At 34.6% G+C, this 19,292-nt stretch overlaps 1 protein-coding gene across 2 annotated transcripts; it reads right to left on the minus strand.

The window, feature by feature from the left end:
• Positions 1-16,317: 16,317 nt before the first annotated feature.
• Positions 16,318-18,684, minus strand: LOC145058948 (Thioredoxin superfamily protein). 2 transcript variants are annotated; one of them, XM_079006826.1, is made up of 10 exons: positions 18,301-18,684; positions 18,167-18,211; positions 17,652-17,708; positions 17,467-17,536; positions 17,342-17,383; positions 17,160-17,254; positions 16,997-17,067; positions 16,823-16,905; positions 16,592-16,695; positions 16,318-16,526 (listed from the first exon to the last, which is right to left on the minus strand). In XM_079006826.1, the coding sequence occupies exons 1-10, from the start codon at positions 18,505-18,507 to the stop codon at positions 16,464-16,466; spliced, it is 837 nt and encodes a 278-aa protein (XP_078862952.1). In that variant the 5' UTR covers positions 18,508-18,684; the 3' UTR covers positions 16,318-16,463. The 2 variants fall into 2 exon arrangements, with proteins under 2 accessions (XP_078862952.1, XP_078862953.1); XM_079006827.1 differs by having other exon boundaries at positions 17,181-17,254; positions 18,301-18,677.
• Between the last annotated feature and the right edge of the window lie 608 nt (positions 18,685-19,292).

Raw genomic sequence — 19,292 nt, forward strand, 5'->3', positions numbered from 1 at the left:
AACTTCGACTTACGCATTATCAATGCACAACAATGTGTTTTATAACATCAAGTTACTGATGCGTTTACGCATTATCAATGCACAACCAACTTGAAAACAACAAAGCATATATCTAGGTTTAAAGACTATATGATATTATCGTCTTGTGATCACTCGTGATAAATTCCATGAAGTGATACCAGCAAGCATGAGTTTAATCCAATGCTCAAATCTTATTCATAAGCACTCATGAACATTGTAGCAAACCTTTTCTATGTCTAATACACTTTTAGACAGTCTACACGCCAATTCATGACAACCTTCTTTCATACCTACTTCCAAAGTATGAGCGACTGTGGACTGTTCGAATAATCTTATTATTCAGGAAGTCAAAACATGCAAAGTGAAACAATAGGTAAATAATTAACATAAGACAGTAGCCTTACTCATAAATATTACTCCTTTATTTAATCATCAAATGTCAATTACAATTTATCTATTACACGTTTCGAAACTATCTAATCTAAACTAATATCGTCCTTCAGCCCAATGCTCCTAGCGTGCTGCAAGTGCTTAACCCTACTCAGTCCCTTCGTAAGGGGATCTGCTGGGTTATCCTCTGACGATACCCTCTTTACTACGAGGATTCCCTCTTCCACCCGATGTCTAATAAACTGATATTTCCTGTCGATATATCAGGATCTGCCATGATCCCTCGGTTCCTTGGTCAAGGCAACCGCTCCTTCATTATCGCATAAAATCTCCATAGGCTCCTTTATGGCTGGCACAACTCCTAAGTCTCTGATGAAGTTCTTCAACCATATCGCCTCCTTTGACACTTCGCTCGCTGATATGTACTCTGATTCACATGTTGAATCAGCTATGGTCTCCTGCTTGGAACTTTTCCAAGTCGCTGCTCCTCCATTTAGGGTAAAGACCCATCCCGACTGAGAAAGATAGTTGTCCTGGTTGTTCTGAAAACTGGTGTCACTATACCCTCGCACCCTTAAGTCATCACTCCCACCGAGGACTAGAAACCATTCCTTGTTCCTCCGAAGGTACTTAAGAATATTCTTGACTGCAGTCCAATGTGCTCTTCCAGGGTTCCCTTGATATCTGCTGACCATGCTCAAAGCGAAGGCCACATCAGGGAAAGTACAAGTCATATCATAAATGATCGAGCCAACTGCGGAAGCGTAAAGTACTCGGTTCATCTCTGTTATCTCGACTTCGGTACTCGGACTTTGAGTCTTACTCAATTTAGCATTGCTTTGGATTGGTAACTCCCCTTTCTTTGAATTCTCCATACTAAAACGCTTTAGTACCTTGTCCAAGTAAGTATTCTGACTAATTCCTATTAGTCTTTTACTCTTGTTTTTCACTATCCTTATTCCCAGAATATAGGCAGCCTCTCCGAGGTCCTTCATAGAAAAACACTTCCCAATCCAGGACTTGACATCCTGTAGGGTCGAGATGTTGTTTCCTATGAGTAGTATGTCATTGACATACAATACGAGGAAGCTAACTATACTCCCACTGGCTTTGACATGTACACATGATTCATCCTCGCTTCGCAGGAAGCCAAACTCTTTGACTTTCTCATCGAACCAAAGATTCCATCTGCGAAACGTTTGTTTCAATCTATAAATGGATTTCTCAAGATTACACACTCTATTAGGATGCTTTGCATCAACAAAACCCTATGGCTGACTCATGTAAACGTCCTCAACCAACTTCCCATTAAGGAAAGCGGTTTTGACATCCATCTGCCATATTTCATAGTCATGAAATGCAGCAATGGCTAGCATTACCCTAATAGATTTTATCTTCTCATCCGGTGAGAAGGTCTCATCATAGTCAACTCTAGGAGTTTGAGTAAAGCCATTCGCAACCTATCGCGCTTTATAAGTGTGTACCTTCCCATCCATTTCAGTCTTCTTTTTGAAGACCACTTGCACCCGGCCGTCTTACGACATGGTACATTCTCAACCAAATTCCAAACTTGGTTGTCATACATGGACTGAATCTCCCTGTCCATAGCCTCTTTCCATTTTGTAGACTCCAGGCCTGCCATGGCTTCCTTGTAGTTGTTAGGTCCATCCAAATTTAATAGTGTACTATCACTAATAAACGTATCACCCTCACTTGTTATATGAAAACCATATAACACAGGCGGGACACTAAATCTACTGGAACGTCTAAGAGGTAAGGACTCGTCAATCGGTTCAACAGGAGTTTCCACCTCAAGTTGAGCGCCAATGTTAGAGATTCCTTCATCTTTCGATTCTTGAAGCTATTCTAGATTGATTTGCCTCCCACTGTCCCCTTGGCTTATGACTTCTCGCTCTTGGAAAACCCCTATCCTCGCAACGAAGACAACATTGTCACTCGGTCTATAGAAGAGATATCCAAAGGACTTCTGCAGGTAGCCGATGAAAATACACCGCTCACTATGAGGTTTGAGCTTGTCGTGACTCTCTCGTCTTAAGAAAACCTCGCAACCCCAAACCTTGATATGTGCCAACGAGGGAGATTTCCCCGTCCACATCTCGTGAGGTGTTTTGGCAACCTTCTTTGTAGGGACTAAGTTAAGGCTATGGGCGGCAGTTGTGACATCCCCATTTTCACGGCCAGAAAAGAGCGATTTTTTTTATGCTTTATAAAAATCAGAGTACTTCTTTTAATAAAAAATTTGCAGAATTTGTTCCCAGAAAAACATGATAAATACGTTATTAAAACATTTTCGAAGAAACGTATTTTATTCATTTTAAAACGTTTGAGATGTCATTGTTAATACAGAAACATAAGCATAAATAGAACTTACATTTATTTACACTAGTGATCTACATCTCTTTAAATCTCTCAGTGTAATTTGACTTCATATCAACACCTGTGATATAAATAAACTGAGTGGGTCAGGTTTGGAAACCTGGTGAGTACATAGGGTTTTCAACCCACAATAATATAATGATTAGGTTTAAACAATCAAGCAATTAAACCCCATTACCCATCCCCATTATATTCTCTATTCTTAAGGATCTACCCTAAGAATCAACTTATTCCTCGTTCATTCGTTCCTAAGGATCATCCAAAGGAATCGGCACGAAGTCCATCGTGACCATGGTTTACATAATGGGCACTAAGTCTGCATAGTCGTCAGGGTTTAGGCACTAAGTCTGCATAGTCGCCAGGGTTTAGGCACTAAGTCTGCATAGTCGCCAGAGTTTAGGCATCAAGTCTGCATAATCACCAAGGTTTAGGCACCAAGTGTGCATGATCACCAAGGTTTAGGCACCAAGTCTGCATGGTCTCCAAGGTTTAGAGTACACCGGGTGAACACATTGTTCATAACACCTACAGGTTGCGAGCCTGCTAGTGTTCCACATGACTGTCTAGAATAGTCTGTGGTTGTCATCCATACTCTGCTGAATGACGGGGAAATCGTTTGGGAAAAAGGCTTATCGCATCGTACACCTCTCACCCATACCTCATGGTCTATATCACCTCTCAACTCATCGTCCAGCTCATATTTCATCTATTATATCTACCTATGTTTTACCCCAACATTTTCGTAGATATAAAATACATATATAGTTTAAATCATTAAAAACATGTATAAAATCTTTCACCGAGCATAGACAGCAAGTAAACAGACAATATGCACTCATAGCACGTAGTAAATACTTCATATTTATGTGTAAGTTGAAGGGGACCATGCACTCACCTGAAAGGTGGTAACTTGGTACTCGAACAGCATTTCGATACTCTCAAAACAATTTTCCTTCGATAAAACCTAGTATCAACGCCACTAGGGTTTAGTCGAACGATAACCATGACAAATTAATAGTCTGACTATTATTATTATTATATAAGCGTTAAATAACACTCTATATAACTCATAATAATTGCCCAAATAATTATTTTAAGGACCTAATAACATTATTATAATTATTTGGAAGCTATATTAAAAATTGCGTAAGCGTAGCTCACTTACAACAAATTTTATCGAAAACCGGAACTTTATTTGGAGCAGCGTTTCGAAACCGAAAGACCCTTTTTCTCGGGACTTCGGGAGCCTCGGGGCTTCCTTCGGGTGCTAGGGAGGTTCCCTAGGGTTTATGAGTGTTTAGGACACTTAGAGAGAGAAAGAAGTTAGAGAGATAGTGAAGAAAGGTGTGAAAAATGCGGAACCATCGCCCCCCTTTTATACCCTGCGAGGCCTCGGACTACGATGGGCGTAATCCTTGGCTACGCGGGGCGTAACTTCGGATAGGGTCCAGCTACATCTAGCTGTCTCGCACTTCGGAAGAGGATAAGGACCGAGGGTACGCTGGGCATACCGAACTTCGACGCGGGGCGTAAGCCAAAGCGAGGCGACGTGGCGTGATCCGAAGGGCGCTCTGTGATCGGCGATGGACGGCTGCGATGAGGCCACGTCATCCATCTCGCATCAGATTTCGCAATTTGCATACTCAACTTTAAAAATTCGTAACTTTCGCGTACGAGCTACATTTTCGACGTTCTTTATATCCACGCGAAGGTGGGAACGTACTCTACAACTTTTGTTTAGACTCTGTCGGCTAATTTTGACTCGATTTTAAATTTTATATTATTAACAGGCTGGGACAGGATTGGTCCGTTAAATCCTCATAACTTCTTCATTCGACGTCCGTTTTCGCCCATCTTTTTCTCGTTACGCTACTCTTAACGAGATCTTCGATTCTCGTTTAGGTCATTTCGGCTAAAAACCGCTCGATCTAACATTCGAATTTCGGGTTGTACACTGCTAATCCGAAACTTAGAAAAATCATAACTTCTTCATACGAAGTCAGATTTGGGCGTTCTTTTTATCGATGTTCTTAGTTTAACGTATTCTACGACTTTATTTTATATTGCTAAGGCTAAAACTCGCTCTATTGTAAATTCACTATTTACGCTTCCCGGTGCCGTGCCGGTTCCGTCGCGAAACTTCGACGGGTCATAACTTCTTCGTTATAACTCGGATTTCGGCGTTCTTTATATGTATGGAAACCTTGTGACATATAAATACAACTTAGTTCAAATTATTTATTCTAAATAATCTTTTGTCGAAAAGTCGTTTTCGACCCCTATTGCCTCTAAATTGACTAGCCCGGATCTGTGGGCGTTACAGTAGTCTCTAAGGCATACCCCTAAAATGAGATAGGTAGTGAAGGACGACTCCTCATGGAACGAACCATGTCTAGCAAGGTTCGATTACGCCTATCAGCCACACCATTCAACTGCGGTGTCCTAGGTGGTGTCAAGTGCGAAACGATTCTGCGTTCCTTGTGGTAGTCGTGGAATTCAATACTAAGGTACTCTCCTCCTCGATCGGATCAAAGCATCTTGATTTTCCTGCCCAACTTATTCTCCACTTCTTGTTTAAACTCTTTGAACTTTTCAAAAGTTTCTGACTTGTGCTTGATTAAGTAGATATACCCATATCTGCCATGATCATCGGTGAAAGTCACATAGAAGCGGCTCGCATCCCTTGTGGTGGATCTAAAGGGCCCACACACATCGGTGTGTATGAGATCCAATAAACCCTCACCCCTTTCACAAGTACCAATGAAGGGTGACTTGATCATCTTTCCAAGTAAACAAGACTCGCACACGTTATCGTCCCTATGGTTGAATGACTCCAACACACCATCCTTTTGGAGTTGGGCTATGTGTTTCTTGTTGACATGACCAAGACGACAATGCCATAAGAATGCTTTGTCCAAACTATTAGAAGAATCGATAGGCAACACATTATTTCCTAAGTTGTCTACAACTATCACAGTTTCATATATTCCATTACAAGCCAATGCTTCAAAATAGAAAACACCATTAAGATAAGCATTAATAGAATCCCTTCATTATCAAATGAATATCTAAATCCTTGTCTATACAAACCATGAAAAGAAATGATGTTTCTTGCCATTTCTGGCGAATAGCAATAGTTATTCAACTCTAGTCCTAATCCATTACTAAGCACTAAAGAGTAAACTCCAATCTTGGTGACAGGCAACGCTCTTCTGTTCCCCACGATCAAGTTTATCTTCCCATGATCCACATCCCTATTTCTTCTTAGGCCCTGCAAATCAGAACAAATGTGAAAACCACACCCTGTATCGAGAACCCAATATATAACATGTGATGAATCATTAAATTGAATAGTATAAATACCTGCGTAGGACGGCTTGATCTTTCCGTCCTTGATATCTTGCAGATATATCAGGTAGCTTCGTTCCCAATGCCCTTTGTCGTGGCAGTGATAGCACTATGCATCCTTTGGGTTTGAGGTGGGTGAAGCGGGACCAACCTTGGTTCCACTAGAAGAGGTGCCATCATGGGACTTTCCCTTATGGTGGCTCTTTGAGGGAGCCTTCCTCTTCTTACCCTTCCCTTGCCCAATAGCCAAGACGAGGGTAGCTGTAGCGGGAGTCGATGCAATGAATTTATCCTTGAGGTTGCTCTCAACAATCCTCAACAAGCCTTGAAGCTTGCTCAAGCTGACCTCCTCTTTTTTCATGTGGTAGGTCATGCGAAAATGGTTGAAGCACGGTGGAAATGAGTGAAGGATGATATCAATTGCCAGCTCTTCATCGAAGTTAACATTTAACTTCAGCAGGCGGTCAACATATCTTTGCATCTTCTGCAGATGAGCAGTGACAGACTCTCCGTCTCTCATCTTGGCCGTGATCATCGAAGTGATGATCTCGTACCTCTCCTACCTTGCACTTTGGTGATACCTTTCCAGCAGATCCTGGTGCATCTCATAGGGATAGTAGTCCTCGTAGGAATTTTGGAGTTCTGTAGTCATAGTCGCGAGCATGATGCAATGGACTTTCGTAGCATCTCGCTCGTAGGCCTCAAAGGCAGCAATCTCCTCGGAAGTAGCAGTATTTACATCCACCTCTTTCAGCTCCTTGTCGATGACATACTCCTTGTCATCGTAGCGGGTAACCATTAGTATGTTGCGGGTCCAATCATTAAAATTGTTTCCGTCGAAGATCACCCTACCACACAAATTCATGAATGAGAATGAGTCGGAAGTGTTTGAGCCTGAAGCATTGTTGTTCGAGTTCGACATCTGAAAAGGAAAAGAGACAAAGTTTGATTAGATAAGAATCCCCAATTAAACAACTAAATGAGAAATTAGGGCTAGGATCCAACAACATTATTTGCAATTCAGAAGAGGGATGACGTAATCTAAACAGCAAATAATTTGAAGGTAAGTGAATGACGATTCACTAATTTCCACCATGAAAAACAAAATACAAGATAAGTTTTAAATGTATTGAAACTCGTAGATCTTTTGAGATTCATTAAAATTTTCAATGACATGTTTATATCTCGATATGCCCTTCAAGTTTGTGACCGAGATACCGAGGATCACAAATAAGGTGTGAATAACCATGCAAATGTACATGGTGCCCCCAATGTTACAGTCACCTAATCAATGTGCCAGTTAGCCACACACGCTCCATTGATTTATGACAAACATCGAGTCACCCTTTGCCACCTTTTCTTAGAGCCAAATTAGTGTGTCGGTTAACCACACACGCTCCACTAACGTCTTAGCAAGGGTACAAAGTGTAATTTCATGGAATAACATCAAATTCATATTTTTCCTAAAGTAACTAAGATTGTGAGTTTTATAAAAAAACATTTAGTTACTTTATTAATCATTATACTTTTAATGAGGAATTAGTTGCCCTATCCTACCCGTTCGGCTAACAACCCTCCACCAATCAAGAAAGCGGTGGGTGAGAGTGGACACCCATTAAACGACTATATTATAGGTCATAACCATATACCCCCCTTATAAATCGGCTTCGTGAATGAGACCTACTATCGGTAAGGCTAGCATTTATCTTATACATATATAATAATTATTCTTATAATATTATAATAGTATATGGATGAATTTTAAACTTGTAAAATTCTAGGGTTTGGAACTTAAGTATTTCAAAATTAAACTTTTTAATCAAAATGTTAAATTCCAAAACTTGAAAGCAAGTTTTGAAACATTTCAAAACTATCTAGATCAAAATTCAAATAAACAATTAAACAAATAATTTTGGTGATTATCTAATTTGGACCTATTCCAATTTCATGCAAGATAATTGATCAAATAATTCAAATAATTAATATTTATCAAATAAGGTAATAATTACCTAATTAAATGACAAATATCTTTTATTTTGACAAGGATAATTATAAAGAATCAATAAAATTCGGATTTTATTAATCAAAAACATTTTTGGTAATTATCCCAAGTCAAAATAAGCCAAAATCCTGAAAATCCGTCTTTCTGACAGCCCGACTCGCCGAGTCCCTTACAGGACTCGTCGAGTTCATCCTACTCGTCGAGTACCTCATAGGGATCGATGAGTCTGTCAAGCAGATGGCATAAAACTCGATTTTAAGCAATTAATAAATACAACATGCATCAAATAAAATACAAACCAAGCAAGGCTCTGATACAACTGATGGGTTTTGAGCAAAAGAACATCCTATGTGCACATGCAAAACCCTAAAGCTTTGGATCTAGGTTTCTCTATTATACGTGCAATTTTATCCAAAGCTTGTAAACCCTAATCTAGCATACTATAAAAACGAGATCTATAATAAAAAAAATTTAGATGATACCTTTCAATAGTTGCAAGAATCTTCAATCTTCAAGAGCTTAGTATCACTAGTGTAATACCTCTAATGGCTTACAAACACCAAGCCAAGAAGATGATTTAGAAGAGAGAAGGAGAGAGGCACAATTTCGGCTCTTAGGAACTCTAGGGTTTCTTGGGTAGTTGAAATCTGTAGCCGTGGGGTCCCTTAAATAGCTGAGTTGCTAGGGTTTCAGTCAAAACCCTAATTGGATGACTTAGGCCCTAAGCAGCTTCAAGAACCTTCTAGAATAAGGCCCTTTGTACGACATTTAGAATGGGCTTCCACTCTAAATTTCGTCCCCCCTTATATCCATAAGGATTCACAGCCCAAACTCAATTATCTTATAATTGACAGTTCCAATCCCCCTTATTTAATTAATCTCTTTTAGCCACAAAATTAATTATGAACTAATTCTTGACCAATATTAATTAAACAATATGATTTCTCTTTTAATATATTATTCATATCATATATTAATAAACCATAAAATCATTTCTCTCTCCTTAAATCATCCTGTCAAGTTGCTTTGGTGAAGGCAACCTAAAAGGACCATGCACAACAGGGTCAAGTATATAGGGATGTCAACGGGGACAAACGAGACGGGGATTGCATCCCCCGCCCCCGCCCCCAAATTTTTCCTATCCCCCCGCCCCCGCCCCCGTTTCCCCGCCCCCGATTAATTTTGGGCTACCTTATTTGGGCTAAAAGAATTTTTTGTTTGGGCTAAAAGAAACTATTTTTTGGGTAACAAATAGATATTTATAACATAACTTTACATGTTACAAACAACTAAAAACATGTTTTTTTGTAGAATTTTTGTATGTAAAAATCATTTTATTGTTTATTATATTTATATAATTAATATATGTTAATTTATATAATTTATTAACGGGGCCCCCACGGGGGTTTCGGGACGGGACTACCAACCCCCGCCCCCACCCCCGAAACCAAAACGGGGGTTAACCTTGCCCCCGCCCCCGCCCCCGTCCCCGATTTTTTTTCAACAAATGCCCCTATACGGGACGGCGCCCGCACGGGATCGGGGTCACACGGGACTTTTTGACATCCCTACAAGTATATACAAAATATAGTTATGGACTTAGACACTAATATAACATAACGAGCGTCAAAATTTGACTTCATATGAGAAAGTTATGATTTTTATAAGGTTCACATTCAACCTGATACAATAATGTGTGTCTTAAAAAGTGAAATGGAGATCAGTTGGTTGTTAGCTAAAACTATCTAAACGAAATTTGAAGTTCATGAAAATACGAATCTGTCGATATTGAGAACGTCGAGAATGGAGCTTGTATGTAAAAGATATAGAAGAAACTTGGTCCTTACTCTTCGAGCACGGTGAATTCGATACAAATTTTTAAATTTGAGATAGAATGAGTATTAGTCGATGGAGTCTAAATGAAAGTTGATGTCCTCGTAAATACGAATCCGTCGATATACAGATTGTCAAGAACAGAGTTCGTATGAAGAACTTATGATTTATAATAGCATATTTGTGTAGTAAAATAAAGTATAAATCATATATGTATACATACATATCCATATTTATATATCATTAGAAAGGTATCGACGATGTGGTCAATATAAAACTAATTTTGAATACTTTCGACATTAGTTTAAGTAATTATACGGGAGCTTTTTGAAAATTAGTTTACTATAAATATGAGGCTCTGGACTCATAATTCTTGCACCAAGTATCTTTAAAGAGTTTTTCACTTCTCACTCTTGAGCATTCCGGTCCCTCGTAATTCGACTTCTTTTTCTGTAGTTTTAGTATACTAAGTTTAGCGCTAAAGTGTTGGATGAATATTTTAAGAAGAAAGATTTAGCGACGAATTTCTTCCCACAAAGTTTCTAAGTTTTGCTAGAAAACCCTGACTTTTGAAAGGTAAAACTAAGGTGTTAGTGGCGAAGCTCTAAAGCGTTAGAGAACCTGGAGAAAGAGTTTTCCATTTCGAAGTTCTGTCCGCGTAATATCCGGTTTTTTGTCAAACAATTTGTAAGTTGAGTTATGTTTACTGTACTTTAAGTATAATTTATATTTAGGTTTATAATCGTTATTATGAACTTAGAAATAAGATCTATCGATAATACTAGTCGTTATACTAACCGATCTACTTACGGGAAAGATGACAAGGCAAGATTGTGAGGTGTTTAAAATGGATTTTCCAAACATTATATTTTTATATACCAAACGGATCTTACCTCCGATAAGATCTTATATGACTGTTTCTTTGGTGCTTAGGACGTTACTTTGGGAATCTAGAAGTATGTATGTGCAGTGCATATTTTTGTTTGGTTTTGAATAGGTTATTATTAATGCTTTTTACCTTATCTACCTTTTATATTGTTAAAAATGGTTTTGAAAATATTTTGAGAGTTTGACTTTAGGGTTAGATCATTGTCGATATCTAATTCCCTTGAAATGTCTAACTTTGAGTTTACTCACTAAGATCCTCAAACCTAGCATTACTATTTTTATAAGTACTTACGTTGATGGATTGGTGAAAATTATTGAAAAAATTAGTTTTTTGATATTTAAAATACTTTTATATTAGTTTTCATGTAATGTAATTTTTTATTAAACTATTGCTTTTGAATCTATTTTACTTGCACCCTCATATGATTTGGCAAACTTAAAGATCTGAATGATTTAACCATTTAAGACCCGATTTTGCAACTTGATTTTCTTATAAAAAATATTGTTTTTCTAAAACAAATTGATTGTTTATTTTTTTAATGAAAAATTCAATTGGTTTATGTTTGGAATGTTTCATTTGGTATTAGAGTTTTGGTTTATGTAAATTATATATTTAGTATAATGCTTGGACTTAAAGTGTAAGCTTAAGTAAGTATTTGGATTAAGAGTTAACTATGTTTTGAGATTGAATCATAATATTCCATATTTGTATGTTATAGGATAGAAAGGATTATCATTAGCATTTGGCATTACTTAGTAATAAAACAAAATATTGACTATCTTGGATTTGAAATTCTTAGGGCATCTCTAATCCTATATTAAAAAACCATTTTTACACTATAAATTATATTACAATGCTTCAACCCTACATTATACCTAACACTATATATAATGTTAGATTTTAGTGTAACACTAAATATAATGATGAATAAAGAACAATATACCTAAGATATTCTTTTTAGTGTAAAATATAATGTAATGGGTAGGAAGATTTTAACGTTTACACTATCTTTTACATTATAATTATAGATATATTGTAAAAAAATAATAGTAAGGGTTGGAGATGATCTTAGACCTACCAATTTGCTATACTAGGAGTTAAATTGTTAGTGTTATTAGAATAAATTTAATATGATAGTGAACTTTCTATATTTTGCCCAAGAAAAAATCAAGAAAAGTCCTTCTTTACTTCCTATCTTAATAAAATAATATTTATACTAACATATGTGTACAAATTCAATTTACTTTAAATTAGTTACTAAAATCAACGTATTTAAAAGTATTAAAAAAAGCAAGCATTTATTTTCAGTTGTGATTATATATATATATATATATATATATATATATATATATATATATATATATATATATATATATATATATATATAAAAGTTCTATGAGAAACAAAAAATGCATAAAAATGCATAAAAAATATTTAGAGATCACAAATTCTTTTTTTTTTTTTTTGACTTTATAAAAAAATCGCAGCTTTTTCTTCAAATTCGCTGAAAAAAAAATCTATTTTTTTCAGCGACTTTTATAAAAAAACCTGCGATTTTTTCATATATAAACTCAAAAAAAAAGTTTTGTGATCTCTAAGTATTTTTTTTTTATGTATTTTTATGATTTTTAGGGGTTTTTTTGTTTTCCATATAACCCTTCCATATATATATATATATATATATATTATGTATTTTTATGATTTTTAGGGGTTTTTTTGTTTTCCATATAACCCTTCCATATATATATATATATATATATATATATATATATATATATATATATATATATATATATATATATATATATATATATATATATATAGGGTTAGGTTATTTTTTTTAACTATCTATTGTGTGCATATATGATTGATCTGGACCAATCATTTTAGTTCTTTTAAGAAAGTAATTAATGCATATTACATGTTGAAGATAAAATGGGTATTGATTACATCTTCAGCATTTTAATTACTTTCTTAAAATAATTAAAATAATTGGTCCAGAATCAATCATACATGCACACAATAGATAGTGAAAACATTTGAACCTAACTCTCTCTCTCTCTCTCTCTTCTCTCTCTCTCTCTCTCTCTCTCTCTCTCTATATATATATATATATATATATATATATATATATATATATATATATATATATATATATATATATAGAGAGAGAGAGAGAGAGAGAAATGTTCAATTGAGAAAAAAAATTTGAAAACAAGGTGAATCGGAGCCACTCCTGTTGAATCTGTCATTTAAACGTTCCAGCGTATCAGGCCGACGGAACAAGTAATATATATATATATATATATATATATATATATATATATATATATATATATATATATATATATATATATTCATCGGTAATAAAACCATATTCATCAAACGTCATATAAGAATCATAAACTATGTATCTCAAAATATCATAACAACTGTCAAATATATCAGAGTATAAACACCCCGGGCTGAACAAATGGTGTGTGCACTGCAATCTTCCCGAGCTCCTCTTTTGAAAACTGAGTACCTGAAACAAAAACTATATATATATATATATATATATATATATATATATATATATATATATATATATATATAAGTGTATTCATATATGAATAAGTATATCAGAACTGGTTACTCATATATAAATATGGCAATGATGGGTGGTGGTGGAGGTGATGGTGGTTGGCGATGGTTGGTTGTGGTGGTGGTGGTTGGTGACGGAGGGAGGTGGTGAGAATTATTCCCCCATTCTCAACCATTTTTTATTTCTCAATTGAACTTATATATATATATATATATATATATATATATATATATATATATATATATATATATTGCTTAAGGAATATATATGACTGTTATGTACATATGATTATATATAGAACCCTCCAAACTATATAGTTTTGATCAATTATATCTAAAGTAATCATGATAACTCTCTTACTATTCTTTTTTAATCATGTGACTTGCTAAACCGATCGAATTTATGTTCTTTTTTTTCTTTGTGTCCAAAAACTTAAAACATTACTAGTCATAACCATTTAGTCATTTGCTCAACCTTACTAAATTTTAAATAAAATAAAATACAATAAAAAATTAAAAAAAAAACAAAGAACATCTAATAACTCAATCAAGGTTTTCACAATTTATTGGATATAGTTTTTCAATCGAAGGAAAAAAAAAACGTTTGAGTTATATTCGTTAAAAATATATTTGTTTTATACTTTTCATATAAACTTCAATGATTTTCATTCCATAATTTAACTCAATTCGATGGTAATATAATAAAACAAAATTAAGAGAATGAAATTGGATGTGTTTTATTTAAAACTATGTCGTTTAAGAGGTTCTATATCTAAGATTAGGTACATAACAACCACATATTCATTTTTCTTATATATATATATATATATATATATATATATATATATATATATATATATATATATATATATATATATATATATATATATATATATATATATATATATATATATCACAGGTATCTCCTATGAAATTCATCACTGTTTTTAGATTTTTGATAAAAAAAAAAGATTATATTATTTTTGGGAACACCTTATTTTGATAAGCCTAAATTGTCATTTTTTTCTCTAATTATAATTTCACTTGCAGTTTATGAAACTACTCTGTATCCTCAAATCTCTTGAAATGAAATTTAACAGGCATAATTTATATATATAAAAAAAGAACAAAAAAAAGTTGTAGGAATTTATTTAAAGTAAAAAATAATAATAATAATAATAATAATAATAATAATAATAATAATAATAATAATAATAATAAAGGGAATAACCAAATGAATGAGAAAGCATTTTGACTTTTGACTTTTGTTTGAAAGATGGTTGACTAGAAGTAAGCAGGTGATGGTGGATTGGTGGTGGTGTATGGCGTGCGCTTCACTTGAGAGACATGTAGGAACAGGCACCCAGTCTCTGCACCTGCACACCCCATATCTTTCCTCACTCCTCACTCCTCACATCACACGCCAAAAACACTTTTCACCTTTCTTGCTTTTTTTTTTCCTTTTCTTTTAATTTTACTCTTCAAAATAAAATATTAATTTTAGTAATAAAGAGTTGAGTAAATTACAGTCTTGGTCCCTATGGTTTACAGGTTATAAAACTTTTGGTCCTACTTTTGGAAAAGCAATATTACTAGTCCCTATGGAGGGTTTTGATAACATCGGTGGTTCTCCTCTCTAACAACCCTAACATAGGAGTTGTTAAACATTTCAAAAGGACAAAATTGCCCTTCTATCATTGCCTCCACCACCACCTCCACCTACCTGCCGCCATCAACATCACCAATCTGTAATTACCACAATCTCCAACCACCATCGTCATCACCAATCACCACCACCATAACACCACACTTGCTACAACCACCATGCCCTTGTTTATCGTTGGTTTGATATGGTCAAGAACTTGCTTTATAAACAGACTTGGTGGGGTTGTTGTGATGATAGCGTCATAAGCTGTTGTGGGTGATGACCGGTAACCATGGTGAACATAATTTTCTCATCGGAAAAATACTGGTGGTGATTGATGGTGGGGCTAGCAGGTGGTGATGGTTGTGGTGGTGTGGCAGTGGAATGGTGGTTTGTGGTTGTAAAAGTGGCAAAAGAAACAATGATGGTGTGGCAATGGCATGGTGGTTGTGAGGGTGGTGGCAACAGGTGTGATGTTGTGGTGGTGGTGATTGGTGATGATCGTGGTGGTTGATGATTGTCGGTGGTGGACTAATGGTGGTAGGTGGGTGATGAGTGGTGGTGGAAGCAGTGGTAGAAAAGGCAATTTTGTATTTTTAAAATATTTAATATCCCCTCCATTAGGGTTGTTAGAGGGGATGAGCATCAGTGTTACCAAAACCCTCTATAGGGACCAATGGTGTTACTTTTCCAAAAATAGGATCAAAAATGTTATAACCGATAAACCATAGAGACCAAGACTGTAATTTACTCTAAATAGTTTAAATTACGCTTAGTTGGCAAACATTGTCCACGTGGCATCCAAGTCATGATATCAAAAGTTCATATTGTTATAATTTAAACAATTTCTACCAATATAAGAAATAGAGTATAAAACCCGAGATATGGAGCATATACTTGTGGATGACGAATTTTGATTAAATTATACTTTTGGTCCCTGAGTTTGCTCAAAAGTTACAATTTTGGTAACAAATAGTTTCCTTTTGCAATTTTGGTGGCTAGATTTAATAGTTGTAACAAATTTAGTCCTCTGAGTTTGTTCACAAATTGTATTTTCAATAGTTTCCTCTTGCAAACTAAAAAACGGGCACCGAAAAGAGGAAACTATTCAGGACCAAAACTGATTTTTTTTATTATTTTTTTTTTTTTTGTAACAAACTCAGGTACAAAAATGTAATTTACTCTTTTGTTTTTTATAACCAAATCCACTAATGATAAATCCAATCAAATTTTCGAATATGAATATGTATTATATCTTTCTAAAAATCTTTAATTATCAGATATTTAACATATCTCCTTTTAGGTGTAAGTGTAGAAAGTAAAATGACAAATTTGCCACTGACATAACATAACACCTATTTCCCACTAACATAATCAAGGAGATGTTTGTCAAGTTCAAAATGCCTGCAAAGACGTTTCTACAACCCAAAAAAAAAATAAGTTATTCCCATTAAAAAATATATTATATAAAAATAAAAAATACCTTTGTTATATCAGAAGCTTTAGCGACAGAATTTATCTCAGGAAAACGCGAAATTTCTTCAGCATTCTCAAATAAAATAAAAGTCGGGAGTTGATCGGGTATTCCTGTATATTTTTTCATTTCAATTATCAGATTGAAAAAAAAAAAAAAAGTAAACAAACTTAACACATGTTTATATATTTCTTGCATTTTACGTTTTTAACCCTAAAATTTATAGCAAATATCACGTACCTAAAGACACCCCAAATCTTGCAGCTGTATTTGGGAAAAGCCCAAGATCAACCACTCCAAAAGATATATTTTTATTTGAGAAACTGTTATACAAAAAATATATATAATCAGAACGATATTATTTATATATATTTTGTTTAATTACCACAATCAAAATTATATAAATATACTCACGTAATTGATAGTTCAGGAAGAACACGACTCGTGCGTATACAAGTAGATGAAAACAGAGAGCGAAATTCCACCTGACAAATTTTTTTTTTAAAAAAATGAAAAATAAATATTCAGATTAAATAAACCAAAATATAATAACTTTTTCTGTATAAACTTTGATAACTTGTAGAATTGTGAAGCCAACCAGCCAAAATTTTGATGTGCCACCTTCGGTTAATAAAGCTTCTAATTGTAAGGGTGTTAATTGTGCTGAAGAGCCTGAAATTATATAAATTTTGGAGAAATTTGTAACACGAAACTTTAAATAAAATAAGAGCATAAGTGAATGTAAAATTGAGTGTTTACCTAGTCCTGTGTAGGGAGGTTGTTGTGTGAAGATGTATATAACTATCAATAAATCAATGAAATGAGTAATGTGTCAAGAATTTATTAAAATGAAGGAGAAAAAAAAATTTAGAAATGAATCGTACCTAAGAATGCTAACATGAACCAGAGTGTAAGGTGATAATCCACAACTAATGAAATGCCAACAAGAAATATCTGGAAAATGTAGGGAAGATCATATGAATAGCAAGAAAATCTATAATTGTTGATGTTAGTTGAGGGAGATATGGAGATCCATGGTTCATTTTGAAGGGTAAAATAGTCATTTTACCTTAGCAAATAACAGCATATCTGCAACAAAACCATCCCAAGTTTCTTCTTTCACCATCTGCAAAAAGCAGGAAAGTTGATTAAGTAAACTATTTATTAACAAAATAATTCATCATTAGAAAAAGTAGAGTTAACATTTTCTTCATGAACATTGTTCATCATGTCATATGCAACCTCACACTATGGATGGATTCGTATTATTTTTGCCTATATGATTGTGATCAGAAAGAAAAAGAACTTAATTTGTTAGTTGAACTCTTTCCCCTTTAGCCTTCCCATGATTTCAGAATTCAAAATCTTAAGAAGATTAGGATGTTCCCATAAGAATGTATCCCTCACTATTCCAATAGAAAGACCTACATTTTGATGTTTGATATCAAAGCTGAGGAATTTGTTGCAGAAGTAATAATAGCATTGGTCTATTCATAGTACACCTAATGGAGTTCAACGCAATTAACAATTGGAAACCAAATTAGGGGCGTATCAATTTAACAAGTTCACGGTAACATTAGATACCTTGACAGCGGTTAGTGTAACAAAAGCAAGAAGCGCTTGAAGTTCCTGTAATCAATGAAAGATATTTGCAGATCGATACATTAATAAACCTGTGTAAGTGATAAAGAGAGGCCTGAGAAAAGGAGATCGCTTACTCGGCGGAGGAGGTGTGCGGCGAATTCAGGAGAAAACAATTGAGAAGTGGAGAATCTGATGGAGAAATAAGAGAAGAAGGTGAGGAAATGGAGGAGATAATAGGGCTCCGATACCATGGCGAACAGTATGTTCATTGTTATATCGTAATACTGAGTGCGATCAACATCGGATTCACCGTTATTGGTGTTCTTCCCTTTCTTCCCCATGATTCCTAGGGTTTTCAGATAGCCGGAAGGGGGGTTTCTGCCAAATCCGCCTCTGTAAATCTCAGATCAACATTGGAGCTGGTTGCAACTTGCAAAGACTCCCAACTTCATTACACTTTACTAATGATTTTTTGATGGAAATTTTTTTGTCAAATATGTATTCACATACAATGATTTAAAAACAAAATTTGTTGTTTGTTTGATTTTTGTGTTACATGAATATTCATTTATGAAATTAAAAAGATATCATGAAAGACGTAGAATAAATAATTTATTGCCATTCAAATTGTTCATGTGGATACAAAACAAGCAACAATTTTCATTACAATTTATTCAAACAAACCTCATAATGAGGAAAATAACAAATCCATATAATTTTGCATTTAGGTTTTAATACATGGGAAGATATGTTCCAACTCATCGTGTCATTAGAGAAATCTAGTATATTTCTAAGGTATATTCAACTAGTCAAGTGAGATCATTGTGTAAAGAAGTTACTTTTGAGTGAAAATAAATAGTTATATCCGGTATCATCTTTTTTTTTTTAAAGGAAACTTCTCTAACAAGGGTTTTAGACCAGTTATCGTGCATCGATTAATCCCCTCTGCAAACATGAGGTTATGTCTCATGCTATGGAATCACTACGACGAACATTCATGACCATAAGGGATGTGTAGTGTCATGATTTAAACATAGGTCAATAAGTTATCGACCATATCTTCTACATGTCATGTCAAGTCACCACAACTCAAGTGATTAACTTTTATAGGAGATCTTTATGATTG

Source organism: Lactuca serriola, chromosome 6 (genome assembly GCF_051521515.1).
Source record: "Lactuca serriola cultivar US96UC23 chromosome 6, Lser_US96UC23_V15, whole genome shotgun sequence".
NCBI lineage: Eukaryota > Viridiplantae > Streptophyta > Magnoliopsida > Asterales > Asteraceae > Lactuca > Lactuca serriola.

What these genes read in the sequence shown, in the direction of transcription:
- LOC145058948 (XM_079006826.1), bottom strand. Translation starts at nt 18,507, where the DNA reads ATGGGGAAGAAAGGGAAGAACACCAATAACGGTGAATCCGATGTTGAT. An exon ending in TTACACTAACCGCTGTCAAG is followed by an intron (nt 17,709 to 18,166) that starts GTATCTAATGTT and finishes TGCTTTTTGCAG; the next exon opens with ATGGTGAAAGAAGAAACTTG. An exon ending in AAGATTTGGGGTGTCTTTAG is followed by an intron (nt 16,696 to 16,822) that starts GTACGTGATATT and finishes AAAAATATACAG; the next exon opens with GAATACCCGATCAACTCCCG.